The 14,481-nt window shown below is 36.7% G+C and overlaps 1 protein-coding gene across 1 annotated transcript in view; it reads left to right on the top strand.

Moving 5' to 3' along the window:
- Positions 1–14,481, top strand: part of RANBP17 (RAN binding protein 17) — a 148,668-nt gene that overhangs the window by 15,303 nt on the left and 118,884 nt on the right. The window contains exons 12-14 of the mRNA XM_062002363.1: positions 740–933; positions 4,595–4,700; positions 6,191–6,326. Of these exons, the coding sequence (XP_061858347.1) occupies positions 740–933; positions 4,595–4,700; positions 6,191–6,326 (436 nt within the window). The remainder of the gene's footprint in view (positions 1–739; positions 934–4,594; positions 4,701–6,190; positions 6,327–14,481) is intronic.

Below are 14,481 nucleotides of genomic sequence, written 5' to 3'. Positions count from 1 at the left end.
ACAAGAAGGTGCTTTTCTGCAGACTAGAAGGAGAACTTTTAGTTCAAGTATTTAGTTCAAGTACCTTAGAAGATATCTGTTTTAGCCCATCTTGAACATGAGAGTTTTTAGCCACTGTTTATCTTCCAAAGTTTGGATGTTAGCACTGTTAGCTTTGTTAGCTTTTTGGACTTTATCTGTAGACTGTTCGTTGTCTGTGCAACTAAAGGGTAACCTGATGAATGAACCTTTCCTATTGTGATTTGTCTAATGACTATAGTTACACTTGATGGCAAGAGCTATTGATCTCTTTATTACAGACATTCCATAGGGTCACAGCTTGTTACTGAAGTTTGGTAGTTGGCCTTGGAGATCTTTGCTTAATTAGATTAATATACAAAATTCATTCCTGCTAAGTACTCAATTCTTTCCTCCCATCATCCTCCAAGAAGGATGCTGCTTGTCAATATTCTATTGAGGCAGGTGGACCTTAGTTCTTCGGGATTTCTTTCTGTGTTTACACTCGCAACCTCATCTCTTCTCTTTGCTTTTTAAAATACGTGTTCAGAGGAAGGCACAAACAGAATGCTGTTCTGTGTTTGTGTGGATGGGTATGTATGTAAATAAAATGAGCTTTTTTGTGTCTGTCTGTTGTATTCCCAAGCTGCTAAGGCTCTTACAGTTCACCACTTCAGTGACAGAATGGGAAAAGAGCTTTAAGCAGTAGTAGCTAAGTGGTTACTTTTTCTCTCTATTCCAGAGATGGCTTAGAAGATCCACTGGATGATTCAGCTACAGTTTTCCTACAGCTGGAGCAACTGTGCACAGTTAGCAGGTGTGAATACGAAAAGACCTGTATGCTTCTTGTACAGTTGTTTGACCAAAATGCACAAAACTACCAAAAACTATTGAATTCTCCTAGTAGGAACCCATTAGAAATCACAGTTCAGGAAGGTTAGTATTTCATTTAATTTTTAGACTCTGTTTTGTGTGCCAATAACCAGATGCTTGCATATGAAAAAGAATGGTGATCTTACAGCAGATCTAATTAGACCTTTTCTCAGACTAGGAATGAAAGAGCCAAGTCACCTTGCACTGTGTTTTCACTAGGTGTCTTTGTATTAGATAGGATACAGTGGCAGTAGATGTATTTCTTTTAACATCTTGTTACATCTTTAGAAATTAAGCATGAGAGCAGTAAAAACTTTTAATTTCTGGGAATCAGCATTTGAGAGCCTCAGGTGCCCTCATGGGAACCATCTGCAACTTGATGAACATATTTGGAAAATTAAGATGTTAACTTTTGGTTTTTGTGCATTTCTCTGTCTGTAAAAATTAATGTAACATAAAAAGCTTCATTTGTTTTATGCAGCTCTCTTAAGATGAATTATCTAAATTTCAAGAAACTTGAGTTATTTATTGTAGTGTAAGTTGTAAAAATGCCAAGTACTTTTTATGTCTTTTTTTCATATTCCAATTTCAGTCCTCTCTGGCTCTCAAATTGTCTTTATAACCACTGGCTCTTTCCTAATATAGTTATCGTATGGCTGTTGCATCTTTACATGGATAAATGGTGTTGTTTTGAAAAGGTGAGACAGGTTCCTGCATAATACAGCTGTTTCTTTGCATGCTGTTAAATGTTTGTGGTTTATTTTGTTGTTCTTTTGTTGAGTTTGGATATGCTGATTTTCTTCTATGTAGGAGCCATTTTTTCTCTATTTTATATAAGACTTCCTTCATTAATGACCTGACTTCATCTACCAGCTGCAGCCTGAATTTCTACTCCATTCCCCAGTCCCAGGGAGCCCAAGGGAGACAATCAGCTGGAGTCCTTCAGTGTCAGTGTTCCTGGGATTGCCATTCTGCATTAGAAAACATTGATGCGGTTTATATATTGTGTTTCTTTTCTGCAAACTAAACACTTGTGCTCGTGTTGAACAATAACTGCTATATCCCCTAGATATACTTAGTTAAATTTAGATGTTTAATGGCTTTTAATGTTACAAACTAAGTTAATGTAATATTAAGATCTCATTTTATTATACCGTCCTGCTCTCTGTATCAATAGTGGTGCGGTCATGGTTTACTAAAACAATAATCCCCAAGAAATGGGTCATTAACAGTAGTTAATGATTACTTGTGATCTATGGTAATGACTGATTTCTTTGGGATTATTGCTGTTATAAACCATAATTACAGATTATTACAGCAATAATTATTTTCTAAAAGAAAAGATGTTGTCTGCCTCAGTAATTGCAAAAGCAAATGCACTGAAAATTTTAAACAGTGAAGGGAAAGAAGTCATACCTATTAATTGCTGTTGTGCTAACAGAAGAGGGCTATCATCAGAAAAATAACTATGTACTTAAACATGAGATACTGCATTTTGTAAAAAGGAAGACAGGCTTTTCTTTTCAGAAAGACTATTGGCCAAAGCAGTGGCTCAGCTCTTTGGACCAGCTAGCATCACTTCATAGTTGCATTTTGATACCATCTTAAGTGGCTATTCTTAAGTAGCTGTTGATGCTATATTCATTTGAGCAATGTTGCTTCTTTTAGACACTTCAGCTCCTTGGTGTTTTGCTAATGATGGTGCAAGTTTCCAAAATTAACAACTGTTTCTGCTGCAAAGTGTAGCTGCCTGATGGTGGTTTCCTTGGAAGTGTCCTGTTTGTGAAGAAGATCTTGAAACGGGAAAATGTGTTTGGTTTTGGACAGCTAATACTGTCCTTACAGATTGTTAGGAATGGAGCAGCAGCAGTATGAGAAGATATTCTAAATCCTCTTTATATATCTTGTCTCGAAAGTCAACACTTGCCCTCTGTCACAGAGTGTTTCTGTTACAGATGTCAGACTGTATTACATATTCATCTGGTATTTCTTTAAACATCAAACTGAGATTTAAGATAAACCTGAATGCTTTCCTGTACTTGTGTTGAAATCACCTGCATGTTGTTCCACACTCTGCATTACCTTTTGTGTATCAGAGATTTGAAACAACGTGAACCCTCAAGACTTTGAGTAGATATTGAGCATGTCTTGGTGTGTATGTAGAAATATTCAAAAGACAATATTGTTTTACAGCCATAACGTGACCTCATGTGTTTCTCTGTATCCTTTATGTTATACTTCAAAATTAATGTGGAAGACACTTTATTCATCAGGGTGTTGTCTTCACTCTTGTGAGTTACACTGTCATCACTTGGTAAAATCCAGTTAATGAGGGCAAGACATCTTCTGATCTATGTTCATATCTCACTTGAAAAGCTTTGATTGTAACATGACAACGTAAATGGAAACTCTTCCAAGTTGTCTTCACTGTGGTGTTGTTTTCATCCAGTTAATATATTTCATAATATAATATATTACATTAATATAATACATTAATATATTACAAAGTCTGTTTTGCCAAATGAAGATAGAGTCTAAAAATAGCTTTACAGTCTTAGAGTCTTGGTGCATTTTGGTTGAGGAAGAAACCTTTAGTGATATCCTGAGGTTTTAACAGGACTGTATCTTAGTTTGTTATTCAGGTCTTAGTTTTGATCTTACTTTAGGGGGAAAATACTGCATCCTTCATGAGAGAGGGTGCCATTAGTTACTGGATTCACAGCTTAAAAAGCTGAAGCAAGAATCTGTGAGGCTTGAAAAGTTATCAATCAGTAGGTCAAATGTAAAGATATCCCACCTGAGTGTGCCAGAGAGATTAAAATAATCCAGGTTTTGCAACATGGCAATGATTTTCCAGCAGAGAGAGACCAAAAGAATTCCCAAGTTCAGTGTTCAGTGTAATCTTGGGAGTTCCATATTTGTCATTTTGGATTGCAGTGTTTCAAAGTCTGTACAAAATACCTGTATTCATGGAACCTTAGCTTTACAGAAATTGTGATCCTCAGATTGTACTGTACTTGGTGAGGATTTTGCCAGTGGATCCTATAACAGCTTTAGTGAAAACTGAGAACTAAATAATCTGGAGGGTTGGGAGACAGTACAGCATGGCTTGAAATGGATGAGCTCTGCCTTTCCAGCCCTTTTAGACAACAATCTGCAGAGACTTTCAAAGCTATGTGTTGATTAAGAAACTTTCCTTAGACAATATGCCTGACTTGTGACATATTTTCTGCTGTGCAAATCACTTTACATAGTAGTTGAATATTACAAAGAATTGTTTATTTGAAATAGAACTATAAAGCAAGTAAATTGTAATGAGTCTCAAGTACTTCCTAATGCTATGATATGTAGATGTAGCAGCCTCACTGTAGATAAATTGTTTCATGCCTTGAAGTGACTTGTTAGGTAAATAGGGATCTGAGACTAATTGTACATCTGTTCTTACCAGGCTGACTTTGCTTAATTTGTATTTTAGGTTAATTCTTTTGTGGTTTATTTATAGGCATGTCCAGGTTATTAGGCTCTTCTAGTTTATCTGCTCAGAATTTTTTGTTAGTTGGTTTGTCTAGGTAAGTTTTGAATGGCAAAGGGAGAAACTTAACTGTTCTCTTGACAGCATTCCACAGTCTGATACCTTATAGAACTACTGATACCTTATGGAAGTGTATTGTATTATCATAATGGTTTAGAATCACTAATTGCTCTTCTTTCTTTTTAATGTTAGGACGTCTGGCATGGCTTGTCTATTTTGTGGGTACTTGTGTGGGAGGACGATTAACATACACCAGTACTGATGAACATGATGCCATGGATGGAGAATTATCCTGTCGGTGAGTATTGAATTCCTTATTTGGATTGTTTCTTAACTGCATTTAGTATCAGCAGATATTCTGAATTTAAATGTCACAATCCAAGTACTGGATGATGGGTTCTCAGGGACTGTACTGACTTTCTGTGAATTGAGACTATTCCACTGGCTTTGATCTTTCCTGATTCATCCTCCTGAGCAGTGAAGGAATCATTAAGGCTATCATTTCAAAACTGTGTTTCAGAGGAAGGGAAGAGGATTACAGGCAGACATGTCTCTTAGTATAAACAGCCTTTAGACATGCCTCTACTCATTTTCATTAGTATGCAAATGTTAATTTTATTAATTGTGAGTTATGGATATTATTTTCTGCATTGCTTCCTTCGCAATAATTATTGTAGGTAAGGAAGTGCAGAGGAGCTGCTGGTCTGCCATTGAAAATTTAGACATTTTTAGACTAAAACTTGGAATAGAAAAGAAGTGTAGGTTTAAAAACATGCATGCTAGACTTCTCTTCTGCAAGTTTAGGGCAAGAGTGAGCTAGGGATTGTCATGATTGACATGTACTCTCTGTGGCAAACTCTAAACACATCCTTAATCCTTGTTTCCATCCACAAGTATGTTAAAAAAGGTGTGCATGTTTGATACTGCTATTTACATCCACTAGCTAAGGCATGATAAAACCCCTACAACTTAAAACTGGATAAAAAGCTTTACATTTTCTCCTTTGTTTCTCGCCTTTCTAATCTACCCTGAGGCTTTGTGTTGTTAGCAGTCTTCCATAATGTTTTTATTAAAAGTGAAAGGTTTTAATATACAAGGTTACAGATGAAGTAGCTACTGACTTCTAATCCAGTGACTATGTATTTCAGAACTGGCAAAAGGTGAGAACAGTTTTTTGAATTGCTAGGGAATTAGGATTTCAGTGAGCAGGCAGCAGAACAACATGGGAAATGAAATACTCTTCCTTTAAAAAAATGGTATTACATTTTCTTAGCTAACATAGGCTGAAGTTGATTCTTTGAAATCAACTCAACTCAATTCTTTGAAAGTAAGGATTTAGGTGAGGAAATGGGTTTTTTGTTCAGCTGTTTTAGGAGAGACAGGAAGTGAGAAATGGTGAGGAGGCCAGGGCATTACATACTGTATATGTAAATCTATTTCCAAGTACAGTAGCTTCAAGTTTCCAGGGTGCCTGAGCAGCTTTTATCTTGCACTTACTTCTCAAATTCTTCATTTCTTTCATTGTGGAATTGATGTTCTAAGAAAGAAAAAAGCCATTTTACTGACTTACCACAGTAAAACATGCATCTGATAAAAGATGAGTGGCTAGGAAAGCATTACGTTCAATAGTGGCAAATTAGCATCTAAACAAAACAATCTTAGAAGAAACTTGGTCAGACAAAAAATGTCAGATGGATTCCTAAAGAAACAACATCATTTAATTTGATCTTTCTTCCTGAAAATGTTTGAGGGTTTTTTATATTTAGTTTTATTTTTCCTGTCATTAAGAGTTTTCCAGCTGATGTCTTTGATGGATGCCCAGTTACCACAGTCTACTAATGAAAAAGTAGAACTGGCAATTCTGTGGTTCTTGGATCAGTTCTGGATAACATACATGGGAGAGCAGCTCCAGCACACCTCAAAGGTAAATATTTGCTGTAAACCACAACATTCTATGATGTGACATAAAAAAGCCTGGGCAGAAATTGAACTGCCAATATATCTTACACATAAAAGCTGTTGAGCTTTCCTTGTGGCTGATTGGGGAGAGAGATAGATCTCTTATTAATGAGCTAGACAGAGAGAGAGATATAGTCATGTGTTGTTCATCTGAGAGGGCTTCCTACCATGGATGCTTCTGAGTTTTGGCATGCAAGGAGTTAATGTTTTAACAGCTATGTTCGTTAAGCAATTTTAAGTTACTTTGCATTTCAATTTTTTATTCCCAACATTTAGCTGGGTTCTGCTATATTGTGTTATATTTCACAGCTGGGTACACAAGATTTATTCTTTTAATAGTTCCGTTCTTTTGACAGTTACTCATTGATGTGGTTTCCACTGTATTTCTCACATTACTTGTCTTTTCTGCATTTTAAATAGGGAAAAGGGAAAAGTAAGATGCATTTTTTTAAGAAACAGCAGTTAATTCACCTTAACTGTAGGGGACAGTCATAATATAGATGTTATAAAGAGAATGTCAGTAAGATGAGATCAATTGATCTGGTGAAATACTGAAAGAATTCTGTTGGAGCCCCAAGCAAATCTTTAGCAGGAATTGTGACAGTGACTGAGACTTAGTTTTACTTGTGTTGTACTCTATCCTTGCTTTCTGGTGAACGGTCCTAATCTCAAGGATTCTTTTATCCCTTCAGGTTTCAACTGTACTTCAACTTTATTGAATGGTTCCTCACTTAATATTAAAAATGAAGTTTTCCACTCTAGTGAATTACTTTTTGGTGGAAGCAATGTGTTCCTTCCATTTATCAAAGCTAATTTTTTGTTTTTAAATATGGTGCACTGCTCTAATGTGAAGTAACAGAAGGTACACAGGAAAAATGTACTCATACTCTCAGTGTTTTTATTAGCAATACTCCTACTGATGGCAATTCGAAGGCAATGTGGCTGTGCAGTAGTTATTATTCTCATCTGTAATTTCTGGGTTATTTTTTCTTTCTGTCTGATTTTGAGGGATTTGATTTTGCCTTATATTCAAGACTGATTGAGGTGGAACTCTGGAGAAGCCCCATCAATGTATAATATGCTATAATATGCTAAATCCCCTATATATGTTATAGGGGATTGTATACCCAAGCTTTTTATGTCTATCCTTACAGGAAGCTAGAAGCAGTGTTTGTGTGGGGGTGAAACAGTGACAGGTGAAAAAACCTGAACTGTACGTTATTGATATTTAATGACCTGGAGGTCTGTTACCAGTATATAAAAAAAAAGTAAAACTTGACCAATTGGCATCTACTCCAGAAGTCAGTACATAGGAGTTTATGCAGCTTAGCAAGTGTTTTCAATAACCTGAAGCCAGCCTCTGCGATTGCGTTGTGTGTGGAAGGTTAAATGGGAAATTATCGAGTCAAATGCTGGCTAATGTTTACATTTAATTTAGTGAAGAGCACTTGGAACAGAAAGAATTAATTTTTACTGAAAGGACATAAGGGAAGACTGTAGGATGGATTTAAGAAAACACCTTTGTGTTGCTTTGAGTGGTTTGGTTTTCCTGCCAGCCCAATAAGTGTTTATGAATCAAACTGGTAATCCACCTAATTCCATATTGTGCCTTTGCTTCTGGCAGGTGATGCATAACCATTCAAGGGGTGTTTCTGAATTCTAGCCTCAGCCTAGCAACTCCTTAGTTCATTGCAAATGCATTTTCAAAGTCTACTTTTTTTAATGGTTTGATTACATTAGCTACCAATATAACTCAGTGAGCCGTCAAATTCCACTTTGTCTTTTGTTTTATCCTGCTAGGGGTGATACAACAGCCTCTCATTTGCATTTTTAGAATCCTGTGGTCCGTGTCAAGTTATTTTACCAGGTCTTACAACAAAAGCTATGTGTAAAGGCATCTGAGCTCCTAGTTTTGATGTGGGGTTGGGGTATCATTATTATTTAATAAAACAAAAAGAGATGTTTGTATGCATTTTCAGTTGAGAGAAAGGCAGAAGACAGCACTTGTACGATTCTTCTGCTTTATCCTGCTGTAGCAGTAAGTATAGCAGCAGATGGCATTCTACCCTCACAGTTGTAAATCCTCAGATACTGTGTCTTGCTGGCAGCTATCTACAAATATGCAATAAAAAGGCTCACACTTGGAAACAGAAAAACCAGACATATATCAAATGACTAAGTTAATAGGCATTTGTATAAATATTCAGAATGGTTTGAATTGGTTTATTTACAGAATGGATAATGGAAATTGTGCATCCTTCAACCATGGTGAAATCATTTTGTGGAGATACTTGTCAAATCATATGCTTGCACACAGAAAAACAGACAATGGTTAGAGAAGGCTGGATAGGCTAATGAAATTGTAGAACAAGTCTTCTGTACAAGTTTTTTGTTCATTAATTAACTCATTCTTAAGTACATGCATATAATAAAAGCAAACTCATTACAGAAAAAGAACATTTACTAGGTAAATTAATGCATTCTTATTAAACAGTCCTCTGGGCCTTGCTGTCTAAGGAAGAATTGCAAAACCTTGGAGGTCTCTTCCATGATACTGGAACATACTTTTAGTGCCATTGCGTTTCCGATACAAAAAGAATACATCCAGATACTGTCCTTTGGATCAGATGATCCTTTGAATGAATATAGATTATATTTCTGTTGAATACTAATGAGGGTTCTCTGGTGCAATACAGCACTGTTAATATCTATTTGTCTGTCAATACATATTTTGCTTTAACACTGACATGTCTTAGGCTTCACAGAGTCATCTTTTTGTGGCTTTTTGCTGATTTGGATGCTGGCAGAGTAGTAGAAAATAGGTTGGCTGGAAAAGCACTATGCTGTGCTTTACTGCAATTGTAGTCTCAGCTCTGTCTGTAGCCGTAGCATTACTGTAGCATGTCACTGTTAGCCACTGCTCTAAGTACAGTAATGTGTTGAAATCTGATTCCTGACATCAAACACATGTTAGTTGTTAGATAAAACATGACTGTTTGGAATGAGATTTTTTTCCTTTGCAACATTCTTGACACATCCACATCTGTACCATTATTTATTTATATTTGCAAATGACACTAGACCGGGGAGCAGTGATCACAAAGGACAGGATTTGAATCCAGAAGGATCTTCATAATAACCTGAAAGTTTAGAAAGCTGGTGAGACCCAATGCTTAGGAAAGAAAATTCCCTCTTACAGCTACCACTGGCAAATCTCTGACCAGGCATCATTATTATTTCAGGAAATCCTATGGAATGTAAACAGGGGTAACTCTACAGTATGTGTTGGTTTTGCACAGAACAAAAATAGAACATCTTTGTGGCTGAAGCAGCAGGAATATTGTGTCAGGTGCTGGAATTTCTTATTCAATTCTGAATATTTAGTTCTGGTTCATCTGGAATAATGTGTCCAGTTTGGGGGACAACTGTAGACAAATAAGAGAACATGGCAACACGAATAAGATGCAGAAGGTACTGCTTTGGCTTAGTTTAGAAAATAGAATATTGCAGTGAAACAAAAACTGAGGATCTTTGAATTGTCAAGAGTTGTTTTAGAAAGGCCAGTGATCAGATATTTTCAATGCCCATTTTAGGGGAAAGACAGGCTATAATGGGCTTCATTTGTAGCAGGGAAGTTTTAGGGAAAGCTTTTTAATTCCACCAGTGTGTACTACCCAGGATGCTATGGGAGCTTTTGATTTTTGTCCAGGTATACTTAAATAATTCTTACATAAAATACAGAATAAACCAGAAGTCCTGCTGGTCTAATCTCATGCTCCATAATAAGCTTCTTACAAATGCTCATGGTTGGTTGCTGTGGCTTAGCCAGTGAAAAGCATACTTAGGGGGGAAATGAGCCCTCCTGTTTGCATTGTGTGTTGTGTCCGTCAGCTGCTGATAAGGAATTTTCATATTATTTCAGGATTTTCTTTTTGTGTGGAGTGTCTCAACTCACTGCAGCAGTTTTTTAAAGGAAAAAGAATATAAGTACTAAGAGTAACAAGATTTACAGTATCTTTGAATGTGGAGCATTGTCAGAGCATTTCTGCTAAGTTGCATTAATTTCCTGAGAAGTGCAAAAAATAAGTTGGAGGTGCTAAGAATATTGTTTTAGCTGCCTTTTTTACTGTGGGTTAGAGCAGAGTTGTCACTTAATGAGCAGGTGCTTCATAAATGACATTGCAAGTTCATCACTTGATGTGACAAGTGGACCAAATCTTGAGGTCTGCTCCTTGCACTTGAATACTGTTTTTTGTTGTTGCACAGTGTATTTTTTAATGCAAATAATATAGTTCAACATATTTGTACTTGGGACACTAACTTAACATAAATAAGAATAAAAAGACAAGGCTTGTTAGCCAGGATCTTTCCCTGATTCCACACACAGGAGAATTGTCCTTGGAGAGGAAAAAAGCAAGAGGAGGGGTTCATAGGCTTCCCTGGAGTGGTTCAGACTGCATCTCTTCCAGACTCCCCTGAGGAGAGGCTGGATCAGCAGTTGATGGCATGGGCAGGCATATTTGGCTGTCTGAGTGTCTCTAATTGATAGTGAGAGATTTCCAAGAGTAAATCAAACTCTAACTTGTTGAGTGAGTTTTGATGATTAACATGCCATAGGAAATTCAATTTAGCCAAGTTAGTTACTAAAATTTTTTAAGTTAGAACTGTAACTTGAAACAAGTTTCACCTTAAGCCATCCTTATAATCTGCAGTCCTAACACTGATAGCATTGCTCATTTCAGTTTTCCATACCTACACAGTGTTTTCTATTAAGAAAATAGAGCTTTGGTGGAAGCCTTCTTCTCTTGAGGCACAATTAAGAGTTATTGTAACAGTGTGCTCTTGAAAAATGTCTGCATACAGAAGAAAGTTCTTTCTTTTTAGTGTTAGTTCCTTTGCATCTTCAGTTTTTGCAGGAAATGCTTTTGTTGAATATTTTGTGATTGAAAAGCAAGTAATTAGTGGACAATTACTATGTTAAGTAGGGTTTAGTATTAGGGTGTAGAATGGTCTATCATATTCCTTATTGACATGCTGGTATGTCTGTGGCATTCTAAGGGAGGTGAAGGATTTGCCCTTCGTTTTGCTTGTGCCATGTTTGCTTTCTTCAGCGTGTGGCACTGTTCAACCAGAGGCAGCCCTGCAGCTTACTGTGGCCACTCCTCGGGCACAGAGGTCACACCTGGAACCTCTTCACAGGTCAGCTTTAGGGCAGTGAGAGGAAAACAACATATAAGTCATAGCAAGTCTTTGAGACTGCTGTGGTCTTCAGCTGAGCTTGATTACAGATTATGTCTGCAGTCCTGTGTTCAGCTTTTATAAGCAGAGAAGGCTTTAAGAAATCCCACCCACAGCCTTAACCCGAATAGTTAGGCTTGCAAGGTTGCTATTTGTTTTGTATGTTAAAAATAATTTACTGGTTAAAATGCATTTAATAAACTCTTGTCCTTCACTGTAAAATAATTAATGGTTCCCTGTCGTACCCTTTGTAAGCAAACAGTAGGTCTGAGTGTGTTCAGAAAAATCTAGAGGTAATTTCGTCTGGACCAGGTGTCTCTAGTTTGAGGGATGCCTCTAGAAGTGAAAATCACTGTCGGTGGGGGTCTTCCAAAAAGCCATGGTTTTCTTTTGCCTCAGCCTCAAGTAAAAATGGTAGGGATGCAGGGCAGAAAAGTAGAAGTAAGAACTCCAGCTCTTCTGTTTCTGGGAAGCATGCCGATGTATGTCTGAAGAGACAGAGCTGCCACCTCTGTCAGGGTAGTGCTTGAGTGAATCCAGTGCTTGGGGAATCCAGTCTGGGTTTCAGTCTAGGACAAACTTGTATTTACTAATACAAGTTGAGGCACAGTTATCAAGCAGGGGGGGAAGGGGGGCAAATGGAATTTCTCACAGTTTCCTACGCATATTGTGTGTACTTATGTGGTTGGTATAAAGAGGGTAGTGTATTAACATTTAAGATTGCGTTTGTGTGTGGTTTTAAAGCTTTTAAATTATAGACTGGCCATCAGGTAGATCTGCATTATGATGAAAAATATCTGGAGGGTTTAGAGTTTAGACTACAGTGTGTTTAAAGGGGAGGAAAAAATATCATTTCCTTGCTGTATGTTGTTTGCAGTAGCTGAAAGCAAAAAACATATGTAACCGGGTATCATCTAACCACTGAACACTGGCATTTCTTCTAATGTGTAGTGAGTATTCTGTTGACTTATGTTATTTTGATATGTCTTCAATATATGTATATTTCTGTGATTACATTGCCTGCAAATACAGAAGCATGACCTAGAAAAACAAAAAAGAAACCCGCATTGTTGTGCAGAACATGCCTGCTCTTCACCCTGCACGATGCAAGACCCAGAGATCTGCAGCAGTCTCACTGACTTCAGCAGGGATCTCTGATTTCTGTGCATCTCATAAAAGATTCTGGGTCCTGGCATCTTCATGATTAATGATATCTTAACACTTATGAATCATTATCCTTTTCTGAGCTGTAAAATATATATACTGTTTTATTTCATTACACCGAGGTGAAGATCACAACACTGACAGGTGCTGGAAATTAGCAGGCAGTTTTGAAATTGTTCTGTGCACTAGAAATTAGATCTCATTTTAATTCAGCTTTTCCAAACTAGTAAATGAGGTTAATGCCATACATATTCAGCTGATATGGATGAAGAAATTGATATAAAGTAGATCAACATAGCTACAGGGCTACTTTAATTTATAGGTAAAGAGGCAGTGATAAATGAAAGTAATGTAGTAGTGGTCACTAAACTCCTCAGCCATCAGGGATTCAATAGTGTTAGCTGCTCATTAAAGGCATTGCTGGGGTATGTCAAATAGAAATTTGAAAAGAAATAGCCAACTAACCCTTAATTATCAAAACATAGAAAATACTAATTATGCTTTAATTAGCTTTTCTTTTAATGTACTGAAATTGTTACTTTTTGTGTAGCACAAATGGATAGTTATATCAACAATAAATAGGTTGTTTTAATAACTTTCTTTTACCTCTGGGAAAACCACACTCCAATTTTTAATATGCAATAATGCTTCTCTCTAGCCTGTAGGAGATGAAAATTATTAAGTAGCTTTATTTTTTGAAGATTTTACAGCAGCTTTGGGAAGAATTATTTCACCATGCATCAATTATTTTTAATTGAACTGAATATTTTTCAGATTGCATGAAATGCCTCTCATTTAAGTTTAACATTTAGAGTTTGTTAAGGCAGCATCATGGTGAGAATCGGGTACAACTTATATCTATGGCAAACTCTAGGAAGGCTAAGGGACAGTTGTTTTAGATGAAAAATACTGTCACTGGTATTTTTCACTTGACTGGGTCCCTTCTCACTTTTACTCTGTTTCATAGCTACCACACTGTTCTCAGCCAATCTCCTTGCAGTTAGTATAGGAAAAATAAGTAGGGACTGACTTCAGTTGGGCTTGGATCTGCCTGGTACTGATTAAAAGCTGCAACACCTGCTGCCAAACTCTCTTCCTTTTGAGGCAGCATGTAGCCTTTTCTCTCTGGTTAGATGTGCAGGAAAGGAAGGTCACAAGCAGAATTAGGTTTGTTTTATCAGTCACAACAGGTATGTTTTTTCCAGATAAATGGTGGGGGAGACACACTGCATAGTGCTGGTCATAAACCATCCAAATTTGTTTCTAATAGTCTATGCTGAATTAAATGCAATGTAATCCTAGTATAGAAATCATAATAAGTAGCTATTACCATGGTAAGTGATCAAAGCATTGCAGGATTCTTTCAGATTTGTAAAACTGATCTAAACATCCTAAGAAATCTTATTAATTACTTTAAAAAAACTTTTTCTTCTAAACCTTTTTGCTTTAAAACAAAGCAAGATATTGTGCCTACCTGTAGAACATATGAGGTTACAAGGTATCAACATAAATTTCAAAGCTCTTTCCAGTGTTTTCCACGTGCTTAGCATTCAGCACGGACAAAACGCTGGGAAAGATAAGGCTGAGATGGGCAAATACAGTTGTATTCTTTGACAAGTGATTTCCTGATCATTTTAGTCCTACCTTTAAAGAAAAATCTTGTTTCCAAAGCTTTAAAGAGCCAAGATGAGATGAGAACATGTAATGTTTCTTGAACT

Source organism: Colius striatus, chromosome 9 (assembly GCF_028858725.1).
Source record: "Colius striatus isolate bColStr4 chromosome 9, bColStr4.1.hap1, whole genome shotgun sequence".
Classification (NCBI taxonomy): domain Eukaryota; kingdom Metazoa; phylum Chordata; class Aves; order Coliiformes; family Coliidae; genus Colius; species Colius striatus.
This window is presented reverse-complemented; position numbering and strand designations above follow the sequence as displayed.